The sequence below is a fragment of the Kryptolebias marmoratus genome, linkage group LG12, assembly GCF_001649575.2.
Source record: "Kryptolebias marmoratus isolate JLee-2015 linkage group LG12, ASM164957v2, whole genome shotgun sequence".
Taxonomy (NCBI): domain Eukaryota; kingdom Metazoa; phylum Chordata; class Actinopteri; order Cyprinodontiformes; family Rivulidae; genus Kryptolebias; species Kryptolebias marmoratus.
This window is the reverse complement of record NC_051441.1, coordinates 8,086,389-8,104,460: the sequence shown is the minus strand read 5'-3', so window position 1 is coordinate 8,104,460 and position 18,072 is coordinate 8,086,389. Positions and strand designations below refer to the sequence as shown.

The following is an 18,072-nucleotide window of genomic DNA, read 5'->3' as shown; positions in this document are numbered from 1 at the left end:
CGTGACATGTCGCTTTTTACGCCATGGGTGCTTTTTTCGGCACAACACCTGTACCGGAAGTACGCAACTAGTGCAACTTTTATTTGGGTCCCGCTTTTCCAGTACCGTTAACTCAAATTAGCTTCATCAGCTACCTGTTCCACAAATTAATGTTTTTGATTTTATATTAAGTAACGTATTTGCATTTGTGTTTTAATTTTCTTTATTTAGCTTGGGAAGGAACGTTTGGTCTAACACCAGTCTACGATGGCGAGCCGCCGTTCTTTGCACTCTCAGCTCTCGTCCATCATGGAGACGATGGCAAAGTCTGTCGTGGGTCAGGTCTGCAAACTGGTGGATGAGGACTCGGCTGAACTACGGTTGGAGCTCTCCCAGCTTCTGTTTGCAAATTCAGCATTGGCAGAGAAAGTAAACAGCCTCGAATGTGAGCTAACAATTGTAAGAAGCAACTCCTCCAAGATGTGTAAAAGTCATCGAAGCATAGCTGTCCAAACTGTCTGCTGCAGAGATGAGGAGAATGATCCTGATGGTATATCTGTTTAAAAGAAATAAAAAAGAAAACTGCAGATCCCAAAACATTTTGTTTAAACTATATATCTTATTTGCTTTTATTTTATTTTATTTTTCTTCTCAGTTCCTGCTCCTCCTACTATTGATGAGATCTTTGGAAAAGACTGGTGCATGAATCTGTGGAAAGACAGAGATCCTTACAGTCTGCAGAAATGCACAGATTCACCTCAGTCCCCTGAGAAGGTGAGAGGAAGTTACACACAGGGGAACAAAAAACTGCATCAAAACAAACAAAAAAATGTGTTTACAATTATGTGCTACAGCAGGCAATTATGAAGTTAGATATACCCAAATCTAAATGCATTAACAGTTATATGTTATTATCACAGTGCTGCAGTAAATAATTTAGTTAAGAGATAATTTAGCTCCCATACAGCTAGCATCTAGAATTAAACATGCATGATGTATGCTGCTTTTGTAATAAATGTGTGTACTGTAGATGTAAGTATATATAGACATCTAACATTTGTTAATGTTTTACATATTTTTGTTGTTACTTTGGGACTAATCTAAAAATGTAATAACATATTTATACATAATTGCAGGCCTTATATTATCTATCTATCTATCTATCTATCTATCTATCTATCTATCTATCTATCTATCTATCTATCTATCTATCTATCTGTCTGTCTGTCTGTCTGTCTGTCTGTCTGTCTGTCTATCAACAAAGCTTTCTATGATAAGTTACATAAATATTATTAAAATTGTAACAACCTTTCAAACACAAGACAAAACTGCTAAAGTACTGCTGATACAATAAATATTAGTGTACTGAACTGTAGTTCAATGTTTCATTTTCATTGTATTTTTTTCTTTTCTGTGTAACAGTCTGTAGAGACGCTCCCTGACCAAATTACAGTTACTGACATCAAAGAGGAGGCGAGTATGCAAGATGCTGCTACTTTCTCCCAGCAGGAAACTCTCAGCCCTAAAGGTAAAATCAGGAGAAGGGACTAGAATGGGGTAATATGCAGGTCAGATTCATTAGCTTTACCTTTCTTTACCTTTTATACAACAGATCATGAAGAAAGCATGGTTGAGGAATCGGAGCAGCTGTCAGTGGATTACTCAGTGGATGGCAGCAGCACTTGTAGCTTGTCATTTGATAAGGCTGGAGAGCAAATTGTGTCAACAGGGGGTACTGAAGAAACAACTGTTCAAATGATATCTATCAACGATACAGATGAGACCTTCAGCAGTCATATCATTCCAATAGAAGTAGAAGAGGAGGTGGAGGAGCAGGACGAGGATGATGATGATGATGATGATGACGATGATGATGATGATGATGATGATGATGATGATGATGATTGCGATTGTGATGATGATGATGATGTCCAGTTTGTTCAGGCAAGCCAACAGGAGACAGCAAAGAACTCTGCAGCTGGGTCCAGTCATGACAAACAGCAACTGTCACCATCAAACACTGAAAACCAGGCAGCTTCAGAGAAAGATTCACATGCTGATGTCAGTGTGCCTAATGTACAAAGCAACAGAGCTTCAACTATAGGCACCTTTAAATGTCAAATATGTAACAGGACATTCTTTCACAAGGGCACTTTGACAAACCACATGAAGTCACACAAGTCAAACTTCTGCAGCATTTGTAAGCAGCATTTTCCTCACAGAAACAAGTTAAACTCACACAGCTGTGTGCCTCCTGTTCCCTCGCAGAGCCTCAGCAAGTCATGTGAGTTATGCGGCAAGACCTTTGCTAACCCATCAGCTCTGAGGATTCATTATGTTGTCCACACAGGAGAAAAACCCTACAGGTGCAGCTTATGCGGAAAACGGTTTACCCAGAAAGGCAACCTAAAATGTCATGTGCGTATCCATACTGGCGAGAGGCCTTTCAACTGTGTTAAATGTGGGAAGACCTTCACGCAAAAAGTGAACCTGAATCATCATTTGATGTCACACTTAAATCGTGAGATTGTTGGAGAAAGGCCAAATAGTCAGAAACAAGTCAAAAACTTTGTGGCAGAAACCTGTCAGTGACTGGCTATAGGACAAGATTGTTAGTTTTATTTTTATAATGCATTGTTCCAGTTTTTACTCTAGTGTGATTTCATGTTTGTAATTTGTAGTTTGTAGTATCATACTGAAAAAACTGTGTGAAACAAAGACTTTTTAAAGCTACATTAGTTTGGTTCAGTGTTGTCTGTTTAATAAAATAGCCATAAATGTTCGTGTTGTGATTTTAGTTTTATTTTATTATAAATCATGAAGGACCTTTTTACTAAACAAAGTCTAAGCTGCAAGAATCGTCTCTGGAGTCTTTACATATTTAACTTGAATCCTCCAAACAAACCAGATCTCACAACAGAGCTCATGACTGCAGTTTTTGACAGGAATAGTTCACTCAGCTGCCTGTTCAGAAATACTTTACAGGCAAACTTTGACTTTTGTACAAATCATTTCTGTTTATGCATCAGGACTGGAAAAGATAATAAAACTAGGTCCACTGCATGTTGACAAAAGAAATCCTCTTTAAATATGTATGACGCAACCATAAAAACAGAATGACTTAAACAACATCATATAGGCAATAACAGCGCTTGGAATTTATTTAAATATATTACGAAGACACAAACATTTTTACAACAGTTCTGTTCTTTAAAGGAGGCAGGCCTCCACACTCAGTTTAGTGCCAAACAAAATGAGGCATGGCATATTAAAAGTACAGAGCAGTGGTGATACCTGGGCAATAAAACAGAGTTGTTGTATTTTTACTTTGTTGCAAAGAGGTAGTTTTAAAAGTCAGCCAGGAGGACCTGTCAAGGTTAACTATTTTGGCATTTTTCTGGGACAGGGCTTTGGTGGCCTGAGATATGAGGTACATACATGTGAAGGAAATGGAGGTTCGACCTTATCCTCGTAGCAGCTGTGTTTCTTGCAAGTGGATGACAGTTAGATTTTATAATATGTAAACTCAATCTGACATGAACAAATGGTCTGTTAAGGATAATGTCCTTTTTACTGCTGCACCATTTGTTTCTGCAATAAAGCTAAAAAAACATGTCAGACAGCAGCAAAATTAGCTATAGGCATTACAAGTTACCTTTCTTTGTTTCAAATAAATTCATCTCATCCATGCTTGAGGTTTGTATGGACATACTGCCACATGTTATGTCATTCTGAGCAGTACTGAGGGCACCACCATCAAATACTTCTGGTTTGATCATCCAGTTGAAACACTGGTGGTGATTTAAGCCATATTTATATGCATAACATTTACCACAATCCATACAGCTGTAAGGTTTTTCACCCGTGTGTGTTCGGAGATGTATATTCAGAGAGCTTTTCTGGGAAAAACTTTTGCCACAGTCTGGACAGCTGTAAGGCTTTTCACCTGAGTGCACTCTCTGGTGCAGTTTCAGGTATGTTTTCTGAGCAAAACGCTTGCCACACACCGAGCAGCTAAAAGGCTTCTCTCCGGAGTGTCGTCTGATGTGGACTTTCAAACTGCTCAAATAGTTAAAGATTTTTCCACAGAATAAACACTCAAACCGCTTTGCTGGCTTAACGGGTTTTGGCAGAAAGGAGAGTTCTTTGGTTGCGTTCGTCTGGATACTGTTGGCGTAGTCCAAGTTTTCCACAGCGGCTGAAGGAGGATTTGTGTTTTCAGCCAGACTGCTCATTGTTGCATTATCTATTAATCTGTCTGCAATTGTTGGCTGTGTGCGTTGTTGCATTTGACTTTCAGACATCATGGGGAAACTGTTCAATTCTCCCGAGTGAAGCTGAAGTTCATCAACAGATCTATGAAGCATACTGTCGTCCTCGAACATCCCAACAACTGTAAAATGAAAATAAATGCACGTAAATCATAGAAAACACCAGGATTGTAAAGATCCGTGTTTGGTTTTTCAGTCGACACTTACTTTTCTGGCTGTCAGTAAGACCCATCTGCTGACCAATGGGGTGATCATCATACGTCTCCTCCTTAACAAAGATGAGATCAGGTTCTCTTCCCATCATGTCAGTTACCTACAAGCAAAAGAAGCAGCCATAAAATCAGCCCACTCCATGACTCAGCAGCAAAACCTACGTATAGAAGGCAGATTTGTACTTCTATGTTTGTCATCGCAGCGGTCTCCATCGGCTCTCTTCTGTGAGGCTGCTTCTCTTCTCTCCACAGGTCCATGCACCAGTCTTTTCCAAACACTCCATCGATGGCTGGAGTAGATTGGTGCTGGTCTAGAAGAGAAGGCAGATTAAGGCTTTTGCACACACACACACACACACATATATACATACATATATATATATATATATACATACATATATATATATATATATATATATATATATATATATATATATATATATGCATTTTTTAAAATAGAACAAATCAGATCAGGGAAAAAGGCACATAGATGAAAACAAACAGAATTCTCTACCGTATGTATATGTTATATATTGTGCTGGGGGTGGGGGGTGTAAATAACCAATGGTGTGGCTGTCTAGAGAACCTTTTGTCCAGCTATCTGACCTGGAAGTTGCCTGCGGTTCAGACTGTTGTTGACATGTCCAGGGTAACACTGTCCCTCCCTGGCTGCTCTCAGCTGAACCTCCAGTGAGTAACACCTCTTCTTCAGCGCCTCGTTTTCCGTCTTGTGCAGAGATATCTCGGTATGAAGGACGGAGGAGCACTCATCAGCCAGATTGCTGATTTCAGCCAAAGCCGCCTTTGTTAGCTTGTCCAGGATCACGGCCAACTGTGTCCGAAAACTCCTGTTTGTGGTGTCGCACATCATATCGTCAGAGAGCCTGAAGATTTGGGAATGTTGGCTCGATTCCCACCGCTGTAACGTTGCTCCTTTAATCAAAAAATCTGATACAGCTCGACAGCAAAGGATTATGGGAAAACGGAATGCTCGCCGAGTTAAAAAAAAAAAAAAAAAAAAAACTGTCTCAGGCTCAGCTGTAGAAAGAAGTGTGCAGAAATTACATAAAACAATGCACAAAAATTAATTAGTAAGCCTTTTATTGCAATATTGTTTTTATCAGTTTGTAACTGTTTACTAATCCGGTTATTTTGTAACATTTAACTCAAACCCTGTGAATCTGGCCAGCATAGTATTACACATATTTGTTTTGTTTTGTTTTACTTTAGCGTCTGGGGATCATGAGTGCCTATCAAAAATATGTAATAAATATGAAAATAAATGGGGATAAAGTTCATTCTTAAGCAAAAAGGAATCTGCCAAACTGCTTTGTTACCAACACACAAAATAGTGCATTGCTGTTTAATTACTGTCGAAATAAAATGATTATTTTTAATGGTAATATTACAAAACGACAAAAAAAAAAATTAAAAAGGGAATTAAAGATTTTTTAAAACACTTTGTTACTGACGTTACATTAAGAGTCGCTACTGCCATCTAGTGGTGATTGTATGGAATGACAGGATTTTCTGTTGAATTCAAGTCTGAACAAGGTCTGTCTACCCTGGAGGTGCTTAGTCCTGTTTATGGAGGACCACTATCCTGCATGTTTTAGTTATCTCTGTTTTGACACACATGATTTGAACGTACGAGTGATTAACAGGCTTCTGCAGAGCTTGAAGACATCCTGAAGAGCAGCAAAACAACTAAAACATGCAGTACAGTGGCCCTCCAAGAGCAGAATCGGGCACCACTGGTCTACCTTAATGCTTGTTTTATAGTCATTTTCATTTTTTCTTGTCTGTATTATTTTGTTGCTGCTGTGGCATGTGAATTTCCCCTACTGAGGATCAGTAAAGTGCTATTCTATCATTCCTATAAAAATTTAGACCATTTATATCTAATTATATGTCTCATTTGTTTCTAAATTATAATCAGTACATGAAAAACTATCAAGGAAAGGTTTGCAGAAATGAACATTAACATGATGTTAGATAGTTTTAAAAATACTTTTAACAATATTTGAAGTGAAGATACAACTCATTCTGCTGACTTTTACTAATTGGCATTTTATAATGTATGTGAGTTTCTGCACAATGCCCTGAGATGACTTTTGTTGTGAATTTGCATGATATACGTAAACTGAATTTAAAATTTATTTGAATTTTAGATTTTTTAACATTTAAATGTTAAAAATGTGACACAAACAAACATCTTAAACAAAAACAACTTTATTGTATATTTTAACAAAAAGTTTGAACCAAAAATAAAACAAGAGCAATGAGATGTGGTGCTGCTTGGTGGTTTATGTGGTTTCGTTTGGAAACGTTCCACTGAATGACGGTGCACTGGATTCACTACTGTAAATGTTCAAACTTGGATCTACGTGTACAGCAAGGTGTTTTTTCAGATTACAGTTCTTTGTAAAACCTTTGCCACAATTGATACACACAAAAGGTTTTTCTCCCGTGTGCGTGCGCTGATGCATATCAAGGGTGCACTTCTGAATGAAGCCCTTTCCACAAATAGGACACCGATAGGGCTTTTCTCCAGTGTGTGTGCGCTGGTGTGTGTACAGGTGCCCTTTTTGGGCATATCGCTTTCCACATAGTGTGCATCTAAATGGCTTTTCTCCTGTATGACTTCTCTGGTGAATTTCAAGCTGACTAAAGCACCTGAAACTCTTGCCACACTGCAAGCAGCCAAACTTCTTTGCAGCCGAGTTTCTAAAATTGTGAAGCTTCATATTTCTGAGCACATTAACGCTTTGGGAGGCAACATTTTGAGCCACACTCTTCCCAACCTCGAGGGTTGTGTTTGCAGGTGTTAATTGCGCATTCCAGTGCATTTCTCCTCTTCCTGCTTCATCAGCCGACTGCCGGGTGCTCAGAGTCACAAATCTGTTGCTGAAAGGAGGCTGTTGAGGTTCTGCAGTGGGTTTCGGATGATGTATCACATTTGGACTCTTCTGGGTGTTTGTGACTGCCTCTCCTCCTGTTGACAGCAGATAAATACAGTACGAGTCAAATAATATTTGGTTTAGATGAGCCTTATTCTCTTAAAACATTTTTATTGGAACAATTCTGATGAGAACGGACGTAATAAAGCAATGCAGTTACAAACAAATGATAAACTCACTGTTTTCACTAGTTTTATCTTGTGCAGTGTTTCCACTGCCCATCTCTGATGGCTCCGCTTTTACTACTATCAATTCTGACTGCTCCTTCAGTAGGTTTGGCATCTAATGACAAGAAGAAATAATTAATTGCACCAGTTACATATGCAAAAACAGAGCAGAATATTTGGTAAAAAGAAATGACAAGACTTACTTCAGTTAAAGCATGCTCTTCACCTTGATGCAAACTGCTCATCTCGGTAGAGGAAGATATGTTTTCCCACAAGGTTTCACTAGGATGCAGTGCACAACAGAGGTCGAAGGTAACCAGTGTTATAAATGAGATGAAGAATTGGCAGCATAACACAAAGACTGCATCGACCTACTGGACACATAGCTGTCAACAAACCTACCTTTTTATGACAGGTCTTATTCTGTCATGCGCCAAAAGTTCGTCGTTTTCTGTCGCTTCTCTCATCACGGAGGCTGCTGCATCCTGACTGCGCCCCTGTGCCATGTAAAGTAACTTCTCCATCAGCTGCAGTTTCTCTGTGAGCGAGGCGATTTCATTTCGACCTCGGGTTATCTCTATTTTCAACATCTTCGATTCGATCTCTACAAGTTTGCTTATTTCCATTACAGCTGTTTTGGACAACGCGTCCATAATGGAGACGAGCTGTGCCTGGAAAGAAAAAGCTGTGGACATGTTTCTTTGGGCTCCTAAACACCCCACAAACGCAAACCTAGTTGTTATAACACTGAGTCTTCCTGGTACCTGCAAAATGTTGTTACAACCTTAACTCAAGAGGGGGAAAATGATGAGACGCCATCTTCCGGCGGGGCGGAAGTATCACACAACTAATATAATAACATTAACAACTAATATATAAATATATCGTAATATTTAGCTGTACAGTTTTACTTCAGTTGATAATAACATCAGTCGTGGATCTCAACTAAAACTCTGCTTTACGTTTATATTTCTAATTTTAACTTGTAAGAGCAACGGTGCTGGTTTCCCGAGGACTACAGTGACCAGAATGCATCGCGGCATTCCAGAAACTGTGATTGGCTGATAAAACGTCGTTTGAGGAAGTAGTGTGTCGAATTAAATTTACCCATTTGCCGACTGAAAATCGTCTTCTACTGTTGATATTTGTCTCTGCGAGACACGAAAAGTTTCTTATTTATACAAGGTAAGTATACACTCTAAAGTTCGTTTGTTTTATGTTCTAAAACACCCGTGTAAGCATGCTTTTTCTTATCCTGCTGAGGTTGGCAGTCTCCATTCTTCAATACAATTACCAATTTATCTGTACCCTAGCAAGTTAAATGCTGTTAAAGCATGCCTTTAACATACAGAAACAAGAAGTTTGATTTATTAGAAGACTTAATAAGGAGCATTTGCAGACACATCATTATTTGCGATACCGTTTGGTAACTTCCTTTTGTTTTGTAATGTTCCTATTTTTCATGTCACATAGTGCTCTCATGGCTGGTAGAAGAGTCGTGGTCTTTCCCTCCTCAGCAGAGCTGGGTCCTGCACTGGCCCAACTTGTCATTTCACGGGCTGAGAAGGCCATCTCCTCCCATGGCAGGTTCACCTTGGGCCTCTCTGGTGGAAGCCTCATCTTTATGCTCAGCAAAGAGCTTCTCGCCCTGCCAGAACTGGACTGCAGCAAGTGGGTGGTTGGCTTCTGCGACGAGCGACTGGTTTCCTTCGATGATCCAGAGAGCACCTATGGTCTCTACAAGGTGCAGTGTCCTCAATTGTGTTCATATTGATATATGATTATGCAGTTACATTTGGATAAAGTGCAACACTTTAATTCTTTTCCAGAGTCATTTGTTTTCCAAAATCAACATCCCTGAAAGTGGGATCCTAGCCATTGACTCCTCTCTGCCAGTTACTGAGTGTGCTGAGGATTACACCCGCAAACTGAAGGAGGTGCAGATCAATCACGAGGTTTTAGAACATGGAGAAAGAATATTGAGAAATCCTATTGCATTGATAAGTCACTTTCATAATCGCAGGCCTTCCCAGGTGACAGATTCCCTGTATTTGACCTGTTACTGCTTGGTATGGGACCCGATGGGCACACGTGTTCCCTTTTTCCAGATCATCCTCTTCTAGAGGTGAGCGCAGTTCCTCAGTAAACCTATTTCTTGTATAGTTACAGTATGTCTATATGCCTGTGTATTAAAAATTTCTAGGATGTTAAGGTCATTCTTAGATGTTGTTTTCTGATTTGTTGTTTTAATGTGCCATTATGTGTTGCTTTCAAGTCTTCCCCTTAACTATTTATCGATTGTTGGTTTTATTTCTACAGATGCTTTGTTTGTACTATATGCAAAAATTGTCCCAAACATTTCCACCACAACAATAATTAAATTATTAGCCACTGGCACTAAGAAATTGTTGTTTCCATCCTCCCTACTAATGTAGACCTACCGTAACTCAAACCAGCAATTCATACAGAGCATCCCTCTCATTGTGTTTGTTAAACTAAATCAAGCAAGTATTGACCCTCCCTGATTAATGGCCTTAATGAATTAGAAGTATAAAAATATCAATGGAAGTCTGTTAAATATGTGCCATGTTATGCTATTAAAGAGAGACATTTGTCAGTGATTGTAGTTCACGTTGTGTTGTTTTTAATTTAATAAATGATCTGGTTTGTCTGTGTCCTAAATGCAGGAAACAGAGAAGATAGTGGCCCCTATCAGTGATTCTCCCAAACCGCCACTACAGCGTGTGACTATGACTTTTCCAGTGGTGAACTCTGCACGCTGTGTTGCTTTTGTAACTACAGGTGGAAGCAAAGCTCCTGTTTTGAAGGTAACACTTAAACTTTTGCTATTTACACAACAACAAAGGAGAACTTTATCAATGTTTCCTAAAAAGAACGATTAGATGAAGAAAAAACAACAATCCAGACATTTGAGGAAAACCCTGATGATAATTAGCACCATTTTTTTTCAGTTGGAGGACTAAAATTATTTTTTTCACTTTTGACCAACTTGCACATTAGAAATAGTGCAGTTGTATTACAAAACAGTGCTCATTGTTTTCACAGGAAGTCCTGGAAGGTAGAGAAGGTCCAGCATTTCCAGCAGCCCGTGTTGTCCCAACCAACGGTGAGCTGTTTTGGCTCATTGACGATCCTGCAGCTGCTTCCTTGACCATTCAGGTAGAGAGGCTAGGCTCGGGGGCCAAACTGTAGAGCTATCAGTGTACAAAAGCAGGATGTCAACACTGTGTAGATGGGGAAGGAAAATGTACATGATTACAGTGAGGTAATTAGAAATCAGTGACCACATTAACAATAAAATTAATATTTTTGCAGTTTATTGCATATGGGGTGTTTGTGTGTGCATTTTTTGTATGTGTATGGTATGTGTGATAGGACTAATGTGAGATGCCAAAGGTAGCCTTATTCAAGCATATTAGTTACTGTGAAATACATTTGTTTACTGCAAAATTTTGTAAGTGCAAATCATAACAGTTAAATGTAATTATTATTTACCTGTGCAGCAAACCGATGCAAAAGGTGATGTAGAAACTCAAAACATGCAAAAACAGAATTAATTTCTCAGTCAAGTGAAAAAAGGTTGTACTTTTTCAGACCAAATATTCAAAGTATTTTTCTGCTTTAAAATCTGACTGAAAACTATCTCTAAATTAGCATTTTCTTGTCCAGTTTTACAAAACTGTAACCTTACCAACCAGACGAAGATGCTATGTAATAGATGTTGTAGCCTAAGTGTCTTCTGAAAAGTTGTTTGTCCTGGGCGGGTGGGAATGATTTGTAAAATGTCAAATAAAGTAATTTACTTTCGATGCTACAAACTAATATTTTTATTGTTTTTAAATTAATTTATTCGTATAAAAGAATGATTCAATTCTGTAGTGAAAGTTGTGGTCCATCCCCTTTAAGACCACAGCACATCCCACCCCTTTAAAGCGCAACTTGTGCAGCTGCTCTGCTGTCCTGATGGTCTTGAGGAGTGGAGGGGCATTTTTTTCACAGTTTTATGCGAGCCCCGACCCCAGTTTATCTACGCTATAAAGCATCATTTCTTGCCACGATGCTGGAGGTGTCCGTCCTCCTGCTCCTGTCCGCCTGCTGCTGCCCTGCCCGGGGATACTTTGCGGAGGAGCGCTGGAGCCCCGAGTCTCCGCTCCTCGCTCCGCGGGTTCTCCTCGCTCTGGTTTGCAGAAACTCCGAGCACTCTCTGCCGTATTTCCTGGGCACTATTGAGCGCCTCGACTATCCTAAAGACCGTATGGCTCTCTGGTAAGTTGCCACTGGAGAATGTTAACTTTTGCAAACTGTTGAACCAGCTGATGTAGTTGAATGGTTTCATATTTTGGTAATGCTTCTTCCTAACACATAATGTCCGCGTTATGATGATTTTTAGGAAGAATAATAAAGTGGGTGGACCCGCAGAGATTGACCATCAAAAATGTGTTGAGAGCTAAAGAAAATCATATGAATATGAACATTCACCATCAGAGATGTTTATCTGCAGGCTGGCATTGATTGAACTTTTAAAATCAGACCTGCAGAAAGAGGTGAACGGATATGGACACTTTATTAAAGTTTACAGTTATCTGTAAACGTGGAGGGGAGGAGACGGGAAGAATCTGACCACTGGAGGCGCTGTTTGGGTTTTAACATTCCAACTCTTCACCAGCCTTCATTTCCCCAAGCTGACTTTTAATAGTTGCAATAGATTTAACAGGATTTACAAAACAATGTGCACTTTTTGTGAAATTAATTTTCACATTTCAAATTGAAGTGTGAAGAAAAACTTGGGTTTTCTCACACGTGGCAGCTAGTAAGGTTAAATGTTTAATCATGTCTCTGTATAAGTTTACTTCAGGCCATTTTAAGTGACTACTAAACTGTATCTGCGATTCTGCGCCCTGCTGATTGTAAGACACCAACTCTCTAAACAACTAATGGTTGTGCAAACTAAACATCCGTCAACCATGTCTAAGTGAAAAAACTGAAGTAAGTGAAAGGGTGGTGTTTCTCACATAAAGTAAATAGCATGTTTTAACAGCCCACCCACAGTTGTATCCGCAGATCTGAGCAGTTTACGTGACTTCACTGAGGACTCGAGAGGTGTGATCCTCACTGAGTAACTCAATGAAGTCATTTAACTTCACAGAGAAGCCTTGTAAAAAGGACATAATTGTTTTTTATGTTGAAGATGAGAATCTTATGCTTATTTGGAAGTAATGTTTGCAGAAAAAGCAGCTCAGTTTTCTGTGTTCTCGGGGCATATTAAGTTACATGTGAGAAATGCAAACAAGTTTGTACTGCTATAAACACCCCATATTCTATGAATTTTACTGGGTGTTCTTGCAACTGTTTGTAAGCATGCCAAAAGCATCAGAATCAGAATTGCCAAGCCATCATTTAAATCTTTGTTGTCTGCAATTAGGCCTGCATTCTGCTCCGCAGCAGTAAAAGTAAAAATAGACCAGATTAAGAGAGAGGCGTCGCTCACTGATGTCTGTTAAAAGCTCAAAAACTGCATATATCAGGACTAAACTTGTTCAGTTCGAGCATAAACGGGGAAACCTAAAGTAACAAAAAAGACTTGAATAACTTTAAGGATGTATAGCAAAAATTAAAATTGATTCAGTAACATGAAAGAAATGTGCTGTAGCATTATTCCAAACTTTTTTGACAGCCATGTGGATAAAATATTGGGGTTTCGTTCTTCAGGACATCATTAAACCTGTAGATTGTCTAACTTGGATTCATTTGCTTCACAGATAGCCTAAGTTCAAATCTTGTCCTTCCGTTCTAAGCGATTACAGATAGAAGTTTCACTTCTGCAATGTTTCTTATCCTTTTTACATTTCCTTTATGCAAGTTTCTTTTAAAATGCTAACCTAGCAAGATGTCAGCTAGTTGTGCTTGTTGTGTACTGTTGGTATCAGTAACACTTGTGTCAGTTCCCACAGCTGCAGACAATACGATTCTAAAAAGTGAACACAAAACTATTGTTATTTGAGTCGAGGTTTCTCCTTTCAGTGCTGGTTGTTGCTTGAATCAAGTTTGTCATTTTTGCTACACTTAACCATTGTTAACAGTGTGTTTATCAAGTTTAAGCACAGTGGTTTTGAATACAATACATTTTGTTAATTTGCTCTTGTTCTTTATTGACAGGGTAGCAACTGACCACAACAGTGACAACACCACAGTGATTCTACGTGACTGGCTTTTAAAAGTGCAGAAACTTTACCATAATGTGGAGTGGAGGCCAAAAGAAGAACCTAGGTTTGTTTTCTTACAGTTTCTGGTGAATTTGATAAACAAACAAACAAAAAAAGAATCTGTCCAGTTAACATCACAATGTCTTTTTAAGACGTTATAGGGATGAAGATGGCCCGAAACACTGGACAGATCTCCGTTATGAGCATGTTATGAAACTTCGGCAAGTAGCACTGGAGTCTGCTCGTGAAATGTGGGCAGACTACTTTATGGTAGGTCAATAAGATTTTCCAGAGTAAAAGAAAGAGTACAAAAAGACTGAAAATGCACTGAGACAGCTGTTAAACCCCTGCTGTTTTTATCATTTGCTCATAACAACTAAAGGATAAGTACAGAACCAAACACAAGCATGACCACAAATGGAAATGAAGAGGAACGCAGGCTGTTGAAGTTGATCTGCTTATGCTTTGTTTACAAGAGTTTATATTTTAGCTTAGTTCGTCTACATAATTTCTATACAGCGCTGTGCAGATTCATATTTGTAATTTAAAGCCCAACCCACATTGCTTAGCTTTAGTGGAGTATAAGTTTGAAGTGACATTTATACAGAATTGATTGCAATCATTTTGTCCTTGTAGCATTGCTTCTTAGCTTCCTCTTTTTAAGACAGAATTGAAATGAACAGGGGAGTAAATACCCAGTTTTTTTTTCAATACTTGACAATGTACATAGCCTTCTTTGACTCTTTATAAACATGTTTCACAGTCTCACCTCTCTTCTCCGTACAGTTGGTGGACTGCGATAACCTCCTCACCAATCCCAATGTGCTCTGGAAGCTCATGAAACAGAATAAGACTATTATCGCTCCGATGCTTGAATCCCGAGCAGCCTATTCAAATTTCTGGTGTGGAATGACTTCCCAGGTATGAAAACTGGTTGTATCTGCTTGTGTGTTAAGGCAAACACTCATTATGAATTCAAACGTTAATTGAGTTCTTTTTGTCAGGGTTACTATAAGAGGACACCTGCCTACATACCCATCAGGAAGAAAGTGCGGAAGGGCTGTTTTGCTGTTCCGATGGTTCACTCCACATTCCTGATAGACCTCAGAAAAGAGGCATCGAGGCAGCTGGCTTTTCACCCACCACATCCAGATTACAGCTGGGCTTTTGATGACATTATTGTGTTTGCGTTCTCTGCTCGGATGGCAGGTACTTTACTAGTGCTTATATGCAAGTCTAAACATGTTACTGATTTGACATTCATTTTTCCATCCTGTGTTTTTTTTTAACAGATGTTCAAATGTTTGTATGTAACAAGGAGACCTATGGTTACTTTCCTGTGCCACTGCGCTCTCACAATACTTTACAAGATGAAGCTGACAACTTCCTGCATTCCCTGTTGGAAGTTAATGGTGAGCGTTTTGCTTTTAGAATTTTTTTTTTGCACCCAAATTCTCTTTGTTTTGGACGGCTTTAAGGTCTTTATTCTAATCTTTGCTGCCATATCTGTCCAGTACCAGCTTACAGCATGCGAAATATCATATATAATATATCAAATATACCATTTCTGCATCCATCTTCCCTCTTACTGTGTAGTACGAAATTCTGCAGTGATGCCTTCCAAATACATACGTGTTCCTAGAAAACAACCTGACAAAATGGGCTTTGATGAGGTGAGTAAAGAGCGATATGAAGATGGAATAATGCAAAAATGGCCCTCTATGTATTTCTTTTCTGAAAGCTTCCCCCTTCTGTTGAAATTTATAATATCACTGGCTGGTTTCAACGTATGTGCAGGTGTTCATGATAAACCTAGAGAGGCGGACAGATCGCAGAGAACGTATGCTGACGGCCCTGTATGAGCAGGAAATCGCATGTAAGGTCACTGCAGCGGTAGATGGAAAGTAGGTGCACCATATAGAATGAATCTTATTGTTCAGTACCTGTTGATCATCACAGTGTGCATTTTTTCTTATTTGTGTCACATTTCTTCATTTTAGAGCTATGAATGTCAGTAAAGTTCATGCTATGGGGATCCATATGCTCCCTGGATACAGCGACCCTTACCATGATCGACCACTGACAAAGGGAGAGCTGGGCTGCTTTCTTTCCCACTATAACGTCTGGAAAGAGGTGCATCTTTAAAGCCAAGCATTTGGGTATTTTTGAAACCTGCAGATGGGGGATATTTTAATGAATGTGTCTGTCTTTAGATTGTAGAGAGGGGTCTGCAGACTTCTCTGGTGATTGAAGATGACCTGCGCTTTGACATTTTCTTCAAACGTCGCTTGATGAACTTGATGAGTGAGGTTGAGAATGAAGGACTTGATTGGGATCTCATGTGAGTTTGCTCTTCCACGATAGTCTTCAATTCTATCACAGCTTTCTTAAGTCAGCAGTTTCTTCTCACCTCTCCTCTTTGTTCCTTTTATCTAGCTATATTGGTCGGAAGAGAATGCAAGTGGATCATCCCGAGAAAGCAGTGCCACGCATACACAACCTAGTGGAGGCAGACTATTCATACTGGACGCTAGGTTATATGATGTCATTACAGGGTGCTGAGAAGCTTTTAAAAGCAGAACCTTTAAAGAAGATTTTACCAGTGGATGAGTTTCTTCCTATCATGTACAATAAACATCCAGTGTAAGTATTTATATCTACAAGGAAAAGTACTCTCACATAAACATCTGCTTAACATTTTTTTTCCTTCTTTGGCTTTGGCTTCTGATTCACAGCTCTGATTATATGGAACAGTTTGAAAACAGGGACCTGAAGGCGTTTTCTGCAGAGCCTCTCCTTGTGTATCCAACTCACTACACAGGCGACCCAGGCTACATCAGTGACACTGAGACCTCCACTGTGTGGGACAATGATAAGGTCCGTACAGACTGGGACAGAGCACGCTCAGGAAAAACTCGGGAGCAGGCAGAGATCAGCAGTGAGGCCCAAAACTCAGATGTGCTCCAGTCCCCTTTGGACAGTGCAGTGCGGGATGAACTTTGAGAAGAAATGAGTGAGAGTCTAAAATGTAAAGGTTCTTGGGACAAATAATAGTTTTTTTTGTTGTGTCTTCCTTAGTCATTTTTGATGTGGCATCACAGCAGGAATGTGATATCAAAACTTGTAGAATGATCAAATTTGTCAACTTTGACATGTTAAAAAGGGATCAGGGGCATTTTGTGTTTATGCTTTACTTTGATGGGGCACTAGACTTGCCATTTTAAATGACATTTGCAGTCCTTGGCTTGTGTCTGTCATACAGAAAATAACAAATAGATTAACAAAGAATCAAAGTGGGCTGGTACATTTCAGTTTTCACAGTCAACCAAACTTTACATTACACTGTGAAATGTTTTCTGTTGTCTTAAAAGTAATGTTAAATTAGGCAACAAACAGACTTTTTTTCTATAAACAACAAGATGAAAAGCAGGCATTTAAGTCTTTGGTCAACTTTATGAATTTTTTTTTCTTTTAGTATTTTTTATTTTAAATTGCATTATTTTAGCAAATCATCAGACAGCGTTCTAGTAATGTATAGATGTTAAAGTAAGAAAATAAAACAAGCAAAACAACAGTTCCTGGTAACTTGCAATAACAAAATTGCAATAATATTAAAGCAGAATTACTAACAGTGCAGTTTTTTCCTCTTGTGTTATTGCTGATGCTGTTTAATTGTTTCCAGACTGACACCACAAACTTGCTCTCAGTGTTATTATAAAACAAACCACGTTAAACACTGTTACTGTAATATAAAAAGCACATGGTTACGTGTTCCCTTTTACTAGCTTCAGAAAGAAATTGAATGATGTTTTTCAACATTTTCAGATCAGATGAATCAGAATTTGAGGAATTTGCAGGACTTTATTTGACATTATGAAATTGGAAATGTATGAAGTCTGAATTGTGTTCATTTTCTAATTATTTATTATTTGCAGGTTTCCTATTACTAGGGAAGATCTCACATAAAAGTCTGTTCACTGTGCACTAAGAGTTGCTGGTGCAATGTGCCAGAAACTAACTAAATAAAATGTCTTGTTTTTAAAAACTGAATTTCTGATTTTTGACATATTATTATCTGTCTTATTATTGTAGATAATTCAAACCTAACTTGAACATTATTGGCATTGAAGAGTTAACAAAAGTAACTAACATTTTTTTTTGTGGGGATTTACTATGACATCAGTTGCTCAGTAAGTAAACAACCCAATTTTCTAATTATGTATTCTGAAGTAAAGTTGGAAACATGAGCTGTCATATCA

General features: G+C 38.8%; 4 protein-coding genes across 4 annotated transcripts; 3 read left to right on the top strand and 1 right to left on the bottom strand.

Moving 5' to 3' along the window:
• Window positions 1-82: 82 nt before the first annotated feature.
• LOC108241313 (zinc finger and SCAN domain-containing protein 21-like) lies at window positions 83-2,761 on the top strand. Its single transcript, XM_017425349.3, has 4 exons — window positions 83-529; window positions 635-753; window positions 1,402-1,507; window positions 1,592-2,761. The coding sequence occupies exons 1-4, from the start codon at window positions 247-249 to the stop codon at window positions 2,569-2,571; spliced, it is 1,488 nt and encodes a 495-aa protein (XP_017280838.1). The 5' UTR covers window positions 83-246; the 3' UTR covers window positions 2,572-2,761.
• A 356-nt stretch (window positions 2,762-3,117) lies between these two features.
• LOC108241291 (zinc finger protein 225) lies at window positions 3,118-8,378 on the bottom strand. Its single transcript, XM_037978694.1, has 8 exons — window positions 7,992-8,378; window positions 7,793-7,886; window positions 7,602-7,704; window positions 6,777-7,457; window positions 5,069-5,500; window positions 4,646-4,773; window positions 4,458-4,563; window positions 3,118-4,372 (listed from the first exon to the last, which is right to left on the bottom strand). The coding sequence occupies exons 1-8, from the start codon at window positions 8,282-8,284 to the stop codon at window positions 3,624-3,626; spliced, it is 2,586 nt and encodes an 861-aa protein (XP_037834622.1). The 5' UTR covers window positions 8,285-8,378; the 3' UTR covers window positions 3,118-3,623.
• A 264-nt stretch (window positions 8,379-8,642) lies between these two features.
• pgls (6-phosphogluconolactonase) lies at window positions 8,643-10,934 on the top strand. The gene is made up of 6 exons (XM_017425342.3): window positions 8,643-8,774; window positions 9,063-9,333; window positions 9,419-9,526; window positions 9,613-9,714; window positions 10,277-10,417; window positions 10,656-10,934. The coding sequence occupies exons 2-6, from the start codon at window positions 9,070-9,072 to the stop codon at window positions 10,800-10,802; spliced, it is 762 nt and encodes a 253-aa protein (XP_017280831.1). The 5' UTR covers window positions 8,643-8,774; window positions 9,063-9,069; the 3' UTR covers window positions 10,803-10,934.
• Window positions 10,935-11,549: 615 nt separating this feature from the next.
• Window positions 11,550-17,863, top strand: colgalt1a (collagen beta(1-O)galactosyltransferase 1a). Its single transcript, XM_017425298.3, has 12 exons — window positions 11,550-11,876; window positions 13,767-13,877; window positions 13,966-14,083; window positions 14,600-14,734; window positions 14,818-15,022; window positions 15,106-15,225; window positions 15,410-15,486; window positions 15,611-15,717; window positions 15,814-15,946; window positions 16,027-16,154; window positions 16,250-16,456; window positions 16,549-17,863. The coding sequence occupies exons 1-12, from the start codon at window positions 11,614-11,616 to the stop codon at window positions 16,814-16,816; spliced, it is 1,872 nt and encodes a 623-aa protein (XP_017280787.1). The 5' UTR covers window positions 11,550-11,613; the 3' UTR covers window positions 16,817-17,863.
• The last annotated feature ends 209 nt before the right edge of the window (window positions 17,864-18,072 follow it).

Coding starts and splice junctions, on each gene's coding strand:
- LOC108241313 (XM_017425349.3), top strand. CDS start 247: ATGGCGAGCCGCCGTTCTTTGCACTCTCAGCTCTCGTCCATCATGGAG. Junction 530..634: donor TGAGGAGAATGATCCTGATG/GTATATCTGTTT, acceptor TTTTCTTCTCAG/TTCCTGCTCCTCCTACTATT. Junction 754..1,401: donor CACCTCAGTCCCCTGAGAAG/GTGAGAGGAAGT, acceptor TCTGTGTAACAG/TCTGTAGAGACGCTCCCTGA.
- LOC108241291 (XM_037978694.1), bottom strand. CDS start 8,284: ATGTCCACAGCTTTTTCTTTCCAGGCACAGCTCGTCTCCATTATGGAC. Junction 4,774..5,068: donor GAACCGCAGGCAACTTCCAG/GTCAGATAGCTG, acceptor CTTCTCTTCTAG/ACCAGCACCAATCTACTCCA. Junction 4,373..4,457: donor TCTTACTGACAGCCAGAAAA/GTAAGTGTCGAC, acceptor TTCATTTTACAG/TTGTTGGGATGTTCGAGGAC.
- pgls (XM_017425342.3), top strand. CDS start 9,070: ATGGCTGGTAGAAGAGTCGTGGTCTTTCCCTCCTCAGCAGAGCTGGGT. Junction 9,527..9,612: donor ACACCCGCAAACTGAAGGAG/GTGCAGATCAAT, acceptor TCATAATCGCAG/GCCTTCCCAGGTGACAGATT. Junction 10,418..10,655: donor GCAAAGCTCCTGTTTTGAAG/GTAACACTTAAA, acceptor TTGTTTTCACAG/GAAGTCCTGGAAGGTAGAGA.
- colgalt1a (XM_017425298.3), top strand. CDS start 11,614: ATGCGAGCCCCGACCCCAGTTTATCTACGCTATAAAGCATCATTTCTT. Junction 15,023..15,105: donor GTTCTCTGCTCGGATGGCAG/GTACTTTACTAG, acceptor TTTTTTTAACAG/ATGTTCAAATGTTTGTATGT. Junction 15,226..15,409: donor TTCCCTGTTGGAAGTTAATG/GTGAGCGTTTTG, acceptor CTTACTGTGTAG/TACGAAATTCTGCAGTGATG.